The sequence below is a fragment of the Herpailurus yagouaroundi genome, unplaced genomic scaffold (genome assembly GCF_014898765.1).
Source record: "Herpailurus yagouaroundi ecotype Mexico unplaced genomic scaffold, PumYag 218, whole genome shotgun sequence".
Taxonomy (NCBI): domain Eukaryota; kingdom Metazoa; phylum Chordata; class Mammalia; order Carnivora; family Felidae; genus Herpailurus; species Herpailurus yagouaroundi.
The window spans coordinates 3,805,558-3,815,316 of NW_024412449.1; the positions used below are offsets into that span (position 1 = coordinate 3,805,558).

Genomic DNA, 9,759 nt, shown 5'->3' on the forward strand with positions numbered 1-9,759 from the left:
CAATCATCTGATAGGGTTGTTGTGAAGAATAAATGAGTTAACACCTTAAAAAGTGTGTAGAATAGCCCCTGGATTCTACTACATACTCAATAAATGTTAGCTATTGTCATTATTGGTCTGAATTCTACATTGTCTATATATTTTCTAATCTGTCTCATCAGCCAACATTACCTAATAATTTATTGACTAAGCAATTACGGTATAAGTTCTTATGTTTCAAGTCCTTGATTATCAGACTCTTCAGATGTTTAAGATGTAGGTGAAGTCCTAGACTTCAGCTGAACATGTTTAAACACTATTTCTCCCATTAACCGAATGTTTCAGATTTTCTCAATTCATAAAGATGCAAACCAGATGTGTGAAGAGTAAATTGGGAGCTTATATGTAATAGTTTATTGTGAAATATAAAATCTATGAAAATATGGGATATCATTCCAATGTTATTATCAAGCTAGACAACTCTTGCAATGAAGAAAGGAAATTCTTTGCTCTTCAAGTAAAACTGCATCGCCCCCTTCCCAAAAATGATTCCCACCTTTGTGGTCAAAGTTCAAATGAAACCTAAAATTTTGATGATTTGATTTCACAGGGAAAATTTATTTTAAATAATTAAGACATATGAATAGCCTACTTACTATAGGGCAAAGATCTGAAGATGTTGAATTAGCTTAAAAATATTTAGGACCAAATGTTGTCTTCTATGAACATTCCAAGGAAATCATCTATGCAGACCTCCTGAAAATTGTGTCAAGGGGTAGTGCCAAGGTCCAGCCCCAGCAGGTCTAGGGGTTCCTGAAGGATGAATGGCATCAGCGAAAAATAACAACAACAACAAAATGGGCACAGACAACAGCAGTGTGTTAGACTGGCCGCTTGATTGTGGCAAGTGTGGCATTATATTCGTTAGCAATTTTCTTGTAGCGTGTGTTATCTACGTTTCTCAACATTACCTAATTCTAAAAATGTTTCTTTGTATAATCACCCATTAAGGAACAACATAGTTATTTTCTTGTAACATTCCCTCCTGCCCTTTCAAGGTCATCTAGCTCTCAACACCTCAAGTGGAATGTTTACAAGAACATGACTTCTTAATTGTTCCTTTGAACCATTTGCGGTACAAGGAACAAAAGAATTCACTTTGGTCTGGGGTGCCGGGAGGGAGCCAAGAGGGCGCTGGGAACCCGCACCTTATGCGCTCCCAGAGAGACATGTATACCTAGGAATTAATGAACTATTCTGTACCTTAACCCACCAGGTCCAGTTATCATCTGGAATGCCTCCTGGTGGCCAAGTGGGCCTAGGGGTTGGAGTAACTTGTATCCATGGATACATTCCTTTGTTGCTGAGTGGGGACTTTGAACCCATTTGTCCCCCTCCTTGGCTGGGAAATATATGGAGCTATCCTTCCTTTAGGTAGAGGAGAGTGGCAAGAGCTGGACGTAGGGCCGCATAATTTCCCTGCGGAATCTTCTTTCTTTCCCCAATGGTTCTTTTCCTGGGGGGGGGGGGGGGGGGGTCTGTCACGAGCAATTCCCCAACCACAAATCCCCAGGTACTCTCATTGGTAGGGGAGCTGCCCTGACCAACGCTAAGGCCACATTACATTAAAGCAGGAGTACAAGAAGCTTCACTGTCAGTGGGCCACCATGCAGTCCCAATCCGTCCACCACCCCGGCCCTGCCCCATCAGGCTGGTTGGATATCTTGGCTACGGGCAGGGTAGGCTTCTTTCTACACCTAAGAGATCTGTTCACATATGTAGGAAGCATTTTTAAGAAAAACAGAAGCTGCCCTTGTTTTTGACCACAAGATGGGAATTTTGTCATTGGTGCAGTGCCTGAAAACACTATCCAGCGTACATTTAGCTATTTCCACGGGACCTCGAAAGGCTGAAATATTACAAACAATGGGACCTACTGTTTAGTACTACTGGTACTTTAACAAATTATCCCTAGACGTGTATATATTTTAAGGAAACAGTTTGGAAAAACCGACTCCTGGTCTCCGCGACGGATCGCCAAAGGGGAAATACCCAGCCGGTACCATGTGCTGGGCTGTTTTTAATAGGCGGGAGGGGCGTGGGAGAGAACCACTCTTAAAGCACCCGAAAGCGGCAGCTAGCCAACGGAGTATTCCAGAGGGCCGGCCAGCCGGTGCAGGCGGCCGGGTGTTCCCCTCGGGGAGGGTGCCACTTGTGAGAGGTGCCAAGACGGAGCGAGCGGACTCTTCCTGTGACACAGCGGAGAGGCCGCTATCCCTACACGGCGGCCCGCACCGCGTCTGGGGTCACTCGAGACCTCTAGCGGGAGGCTCAGCTCCCGGACGAGCCCCCACGAGCCCCTGGCACAGCAGCGTCGGGAGGGGCGAGGAAAGGAAGGGGTGTTGTGCCCCCACTCCTTTGGGAAAACAAGAGAAAGAGGAGGCGGTTGCGTAACCTGAGCCTGGGGTGCGGCTCGGGGAACAAAGAGGTCGTGAAAGCAGCCGCAGCCAGGCTCTGCGCGCTCCTTGGGGTAACTGCGAAACTACACAAATCACCGCCGCCTGGGCACCACGCCAGTGCTTGGGGGCATGCAGATTCCAAGAGTCATGTGCAGCCCCACAGGACCACCGACTTTGTCAGGCAGCACCCAGGAACCTGCATTCTAAACAAGCCCCCGGACTATCTGGAGCCCAGAGAAGTTTGAAAACAATCGTTTCACGTCTAGCACCAGCCGAAGCTCCCCATCGCCCCGGTTCAACGCGGCGGCGGCAGCAGCTGGGTCGCGCCTCAACCGAGCTTGGTCCTTTCCTTTGGTCCCGCCCTGCTGCTCAGCGCAGATTGGTGGCGGGGAGCAGCTCTGGAGCTGATTGGGCGGCGGCGGAGCCGCTCGTGGAGACTGTAAGTTCGGGTGCTCCAGAGTGCTAAATTTATCTTCAGAGGAGCGACCGCGCCAGCCGCGAACTGGATCTCTATGGAGGTGGCATAGGCGATATCCCTGAGCTGAGAGCATCTCCCTGTCCCCGAATCCTTCCCTCTGTTTTGTTTTTCATTCCTTCCTCCCTTCCTCCCCCTTCCAGTCCGCGACGACTGGCTCTTGACCCTGTTCAGGCCTCGGTGAAGGTGAGGACCAGAGCCGCCACGGCGGCTGAGCGGTGCGCTCTGAAATGGCCGCTGCCTTGAGCTGTGTAAAATGGCGGCCGCAGGCTCAGCTGGGGACCGCGGCGCTGCTCTGCAGCCCAGCCGCAGCGAAGACCGGTCTCCATCACTGATGGAGGTGACGTAGAGAGACAGTGTTGGGTGCTGAGGAGACTTCCCGGGGACTCGAGAGAAGAGTTCTGGAGGCGAGGGTGGGCGAGTCCCCAGATGTGGCGGTCTGCTGGCAGCCTGCACCTGTGACAAGGAGGGATAGCTGGCCTGGGCAGCACATCGAAGTGGCCGCTTAAAGGAGCATGTAGGTGCAGGAAGGGGTGACCGCACCCACCTTTGCCCAGGCTTTCTGAGTGGACTGCGCTCTTAACCTGGCCCTCCTGCCCCTGAGGGTATTGTTCACAGCTGGAACCGCCTGAGGCGGGGGAGTGGGGGTTGGTTGGTGAATGGATGGTATTACCTGTCAGTTAACTCAGAAGAGACAAAAAAAAAAAAAAAAAAAAAAAACCGGGTTTCTCACCCGCCCCCGCCCTGCCAGCTTTTTCGGGGAATGGAATGGAAACTTTACTCTCTAGGGAGTCCAGACTCTTTGTCCTCGAGAGATTCGGGAAGCACCTCTAAAAGAGGTGGGGTTGAGGCCTTACTTAGGAAAACAAAGCTTCCTACTCCGTTGTGCCCTCTGGTACCAAGGGAGAGGGATCCTAATCCCAACCAGCAGCTCCACGAAGTTCTCTGTTGCTAACTTCAAATCGGGATTGTAGAAACGAGAATCTATTGCTCTTTTGCTCCCAATGATAAGAGTAGGGTTTTCTGTTGCTGCACTTTGAGACCCTCGACTTTCTGGCAGTCGTAATCCATTGTAATCCATTTCCCTCTGTTGCCGGTTAGCGCTTGGGAAATTAGAATACAAGGTACACACAAGGAATGGTTAGGCTCATGAGCTCTGCAGTCCCAACCTTTTGGGTTCTGCTCTTAGTTCTTCACTTGCAAGATGTGTTAAGTTAGCAGATGACTTAACTTCTCTGTGTCTGTTGGTTCATCTCTAAAGTGGGGTTGTTGATAGTCCCTGACTCTCAAGTTTGTTTTGAGGATTAAATAATCTGTATGAGGGATCTAGCAGTTTCAAGCATAATAAAAAATGATCACTCACTAAACGTTAATAACCTAAGTTAGGAGCTTGGTTAGGGGACAAAAGTGGTTATAGCAAAAATGCATGTTTCAAATAACACTTCCCTGTATGATTCTATTTTAGATAACTTTTCATGTTTAGTTTTAGAGACATTAAAATGTGGCTGTACTTTTAAAAGTTAGGTTTAGTTTTTGAAAGTTTTTTACATGTGTTTCTATGAAGTCAGTGGTTGGGAGACTGTCTCAAAACGATGAAATAACGAGGGCATTAAATGAAACAAAGATACTAGCATTTTTACTATGCTAGCCATCTTCTATTTCAGTTCACTGCATTGCAGTGAAGAATCTCTTGCACTGCCTGGGTCTAAAATAAATTGTAATGAAAGGTCATCTTAGAGGTTTGTAGTTAGTTCTGCTTTTGCAGTGTCTAATTTTAATTTTTCTCGTTCTAGGCTTTTGGTTACTCCCTTTCCACCCCATCCCTTAATTTTATTCTTTTGAAGAGTCTGCATTTCAAGCTGCCAAGGTGGAGAGTGTGATTGCAGAAGGGAGTACTACTCATTTCAGGTATCTTACCATCTAGCTGTTAATAGGAGAACCATTTTTGCTTTAGGATGTAACATAAGAATTCAAAGCTTACTCTGTAGCCAAATCATGAAGTTTAAATCAAAAGCAGATATATTTGGATAGACACTGAATATGTTTTCCTTAACTTGCAAAGTTAGTAGTCTTCTTCAGAGGTCTTAAAGTTTGCATTACTCTCCCTTCTAATTATGCTTTTAAAAATTATATGAGGAATAAACCTATTAAAATTATATGAGGAATAAACCTATTAAAATCAGAGTTTATGTTTTGTTTAGGTCGTGGTTAAATCTTCACCTATAGCATAATGGAATGCAGAGTACTCAGTAAAATGTACATTACTTTGAATGGGTCTTAATTTGGATAATATAAATATTTATGTGATTTTGATTCCAGAGAAATAGTAGGTAACTTTTGGTCATTAGTTTATTTTTCATTGTTAGCACAGTATTTAGGATACAGAATTCTGTGTTTTGCAAAACTTTGAACTGTGTGTATTTTTAATACAGCTCATCACAATTGTTGCTAGCCCTGGTAAGGAGGCTTCATATGTATAATAGTATCCAACAGTGAAAATATGTAATGGCAGTAGGCATCAGAAAGTTAAAAGGGATTCCAAGACACTATTTGCCATGAGAAGGGGTTGGTAAATTATGGCCCAAGCTGTCTGTTTTTGTAATAGAGGTTTATTGGAACGCAGCCATATCCGTTCTGTTAGTATTGTCTGTGTCTGCTGCCATGCTGCAACTATAGAGTTGAGTAGTTGAAACAGAGACTATATGGCCTGTAAAGTCAAAAATATTTACTAGATTGCTCTTTACAGAAAAAGTTTGCCAACCCCTGCCATGGGACATATTCTTCAAGGTCCCTTCCTTAAAAACACACTTATCAGCTCTTCATTATTTCTCAACCCACTGGTTCCCACATTATATTTTATAGAACATTAATATTCTCTAAGTGAATAAGTGTTCTGAGAAAAAGATCAATGCTAACAATTTTTCTTTATAGTTTATTTTAAAATATAAGTTTAAGAATACTAAACTCATTTCTATAGCTTTATTTTTATGTGATAATCTACCTTTAAGAAAAGGTGTGCCAAACCTGAGAGCACCAGGAAGTCGCATGAGAGATCACCTGATACACGAACGTGTGATGTTCCATCTGCGCGTTGATGCATAGGCAGCATTTACAAATTAACTGATGTATTGCTCTGTATCATCTCTTTGATGATTGCTCATCTTCTATGTATCCTGTCATATAATTTCAACATATTTGTGATACTCAATGTTTATTCTAAATTAACCATGTTTTGTGCCACAAACACGTTACCTATGGATCTCTTGCTGAAACAAGGAAGTCTTAAACAAGAAGTAGAATCTTTTTGTTATCAAATTGTGTCTGAATCAAATGATCAAAAGGTTGGAATATTACAAAGTGAGGATGAACAATTGCAGCCTTCAGTTTCTAAAAAATCAGAAGGTGAGCTTTCCAGGGTCAAATTTATGTCCAATTCCAACAAAATAACAACATTTAGTAAGAAACCAAAAAGAAGAAAATATGATGAAAGTTACTTGTCTTTTGGATTTACTTACTTTGGAAATAGAGATGCACCTCATGCTCAGTGTGTGTTATGTAAGAAAATTTTATCAAATAGTTCTTTGGCCCCTAGTAAGCTTCGAAGACATTTGGAAACTAAACACGCTGCATATAAAGACAAAGACATAAGCTTTTTCAAGCAACATCTTGATTCACCTGAAAATAATAAACCCCCAACACCTAAAATTGTCAATACAGATAATGAAAGTGCTACAGAGGCATCATACAATGTAAGTTACCATATAGCCCTGAGTGGAGAGGCTCATACTATTGGAGAATTACTCATCAAGCCTTGTGCTAAAGATGTCGTGATGCGGATGTTTGATGAACAATATAGTAAAAAAATAGATGCAGTACAACTATCAAATAGTACTGTTGCACGTCGAATTAAAGATCTTGCTGCTGACATTGAAGAAGAGCTTGTTTGTAGACTGAAAATTTGTGATGGGTTTTCACTGCAACTAGATGAATCAGCTGATGTTTCAGGACTTGCTGTGCTGCTTGTTTTTGTTCGTTACAGGTTTAATAAATCTATTGAGGAAGACCTACTCTTATGTGAATCTTTGCAAAGTAATGCTACTGGTGAAGAAATTTTCAACTGCATCAACAGTTTTATGCAGAAACATGAAATTGAATGGGAAAAATGTGTTGATGTTTGTAGTGATGCCTCTAGGGCAATGGACGGGAAAATTGCTGAGGCTGTCACCTTGATAAAATATGTGGCTCCCGAAAGCACCAGTAGTCACTGCCTATTATATAGACATGCACTAGCAGTTAAAATAATGCCTACATCTCTGAAAAATGTGCTAGATCAGGCAGTACAGATCATCAATTACATTAAAGCTCGACCACATCAATCTAGGCTACTAAAAATTTTATGTGAGGAAATGGGTGCCCAGCACACAGCACTTCTTCTGAATACAGAGGTGAGGTGGCTTTCCCGAGGTAAAGTTCTTGTAAGACTTTTTGAGCTCCGTCGTGAACTATTGGTTTTCATGGATTCTGCTTTTCGACTGTCTGATTGTTTAACAAATTCATCTTGGCTGCTAAGACTTGCATATCTTGCAGATATTTTTACTAAATTAAATGAGGTAAATCTATCAATGCAAGGAAAAAATGTGACAGTTTTTACAGTATTTGATAAAATGTCATCATTGCTAAGAAAATTGGAATTTTGGGCTTCATCCGTAGAAGAAGAAAACTTTGATTGTTTTCCTACTCTCAGTGACTTTTTGACCGAAATTAATTCTACAGTTGATAAAGATATTTGTAGTGCCATTGTGCAGCACCTAAGGGGTTTGCGCTCTACTCTGTTAAAATATTTTCCTGTAACAAATGACAGTAACACTTGGGTTAGAAATCCATTTACAGTAACTGTTAAACCAGCTTCATTAGTAGCACGGGACTATGAGAGCCTGATTGATTTAACATCTGATTCTCAAGTGAAACAAAATTTCAGCGAACTTTCACTAAATGATTTTTGGAGTAGCCTAATTCAAGAGTACCCAAGCATTGCAAGGCGTGCAGTTCGTGTACTTCTTCCTTTTGCTACAATGCACCTGTGTGAAACAGGATTTTCATACTATGCTGCAACAAAAACGAAATACAGGAAAAGACTTGATGCCGCACCTCATATGCGGATTCGACTTAGCAACATTACACCTAATATTAAGCGGATATGTGATAAAAAGACACAAAAACACTGTTCTCATTAAAATTAGAGGGTTTTGCATGTCTCTTGATAACCAAGTATAAGATGAAAATAAAAGATGATTTACTTCATCTCTGGTATTTTGGGGTTTTAAATAAAATGATTCATATTTTTTATACTTTAGATTTTAGGAAAGCTAAAGAATCAGAAGCTTTCAGTGTGTATTTATTGTTGGTATTTCTTCTTCACATTGTAATTTCAAAGAGTTTCATGGTCCTAACTGTGGAAGATGTTGATCCACAAGATAAAATCCCAGTTTCTTAGCATAATTTATCTCTTTAGGATCTAATCACTAGGAATCTTTCTGGTCCTGCCTACCATGCAGCCCTCCAGTCACATGGAACTTCTTGCCGTTCCCTAAACACATCACACTGTTTCATGCTTTCAGGTCTCAAAAAATATTCCTTCCCCTTGCTTCCTGACAAACTCTTACTTGCTTTTCAATACTTTGACTTAACTTCTCTTTGGTACTTTGATTCTCTGTTATCTTTCTCTTTTGGTCCTGGTTTTTGTGTCTGTCTCAACTGGGAACTACTTGGTGGCCTCGTGATTCCCATTGTTACTGGACTGAGCTCCTGTAAGGTCTTATTCAGCACTGTCTCTGTTACCCAGCAAAAGGCCTTACTAAAGTAAAATTCTCAGTAAAGGAAAATGTTGTGAAGGTGAATCAACAAAAAACGGAATAGGGTATGGTGGCTCATATTTGTATATCTGCATGTGTACTGAATGTTAGTTACCCTTTGTGTTTTTGGCTTAATTATTCTGTTACCCAGAATTCATGAGGCAGAAGTCACTAAATGATGTCACAGCTTTTATCCAAGCTGAAATATTGGAGAGGGGAGGAAGAATGAGGAATGCTTTCAGATATTTTTATTATTTCTTGGTTCCTATATAGAGTATTGTAAATTCCATATACTGTAGACTAATGAGGTTTTACTAATCACTTACTAATGATTAGACTTGAAACACCCTATCAATTTATTTTTAGAATTCTTTGAAAGAGTTCCGACTTTCCATAGGCTCTCTTCCCATATCACCTCACATGTACAGGTCACCAGCTCAGTGTTAAATATTTTGTGTTCCTGTTATATGGGTAGCCATTATTTTATTTAATCTCACTTACTCAAACTGAGTTCACATTTTGGGGAGTAGAAGTACCTCCCCTCACTAAGGCAGAATGTGGTAGCATGACTAGGTTGGAGGACTTGCTCCACTGCTTAATTAGCTATTTAATATTGGGCAGTTTGAGCCTTCCCACACCACAGTTTTCTCATGTGTAAAAGTACACCTTATTTGAGGGTTGTTAATAAGATCAAATGAGTATGTATCTAAAATTCCTAACAGTAGATGATAGAAATAGGTGTACAGCATATATCAGTTCTCTGTCATATCCAACCATGTCCCATTTAAACTTCACTTCCACCCTCACTTGTATTTATTTTTTTAAATGTTTGTTTATTTTTGAGAGAGAGAGGGAGACAGAATCCCAAGTAGGCTCTTTGCTGTCAGCACAGATCATGAAGCGGGGCTCAAACTCATGAATTGTGAGATCATGACCTGAGCTGAAATTAAGAGTCAGACACTTAACCACCTGAGCCACTCAGGCGCCCCTCCAC

The 9,759-nt window shown here is 41.8% G+C and overlaps 1 protein-coding gene across 5 annotated transcripts; it reads left to right on the forward strand.

Annotated features, from left to right (window-relative positions):
* The first annotated feature begins 2,181 nt into the window (after positions 1-2,181).
* ZBED5 (zinc finger BED-type containing 5) lies at positions 2,182-8,214 on the forward strand. Of its 5 annotated transcripts, none has more exons than XM_040456869.1 (3): positions 2,182-2,877; positions 4,707-4,821; positions 5,922-8,214. In XM_040456869.1, exon 3 carries the CDS (start codon positions 6,063-6,065, stop codon positions 8,145-8,147), a length of 2,085 nt encoding a protein of 694 aa, XP_040312803.1. In that variant the 5' UTR covers positions 2,182-2,877; positions 4,707-4,821; positions 5,922-6,062; the 3' UTR covers positions 8,148-8,214. The 5 variants fall into 5 exon arrangements, with proteins under 5 accessions (XP_040312803.1, XP_040312801.1, XP_040312800.1 ...); XM_040456867.1 differs by lacking the exon at positions 2,182-2,877 and adding an exon at positions 2,884-3,099 and having other exon boundaries at positions 5,891-8,214; XM_040456866.1 differs by lacking the exon at positions 2,182-2,877 and adding an exon at positions 2,884-3,099.
* The last annotated feature ends 1,545 nt before the right edge of the window (positions 8,215-9,759 follow it).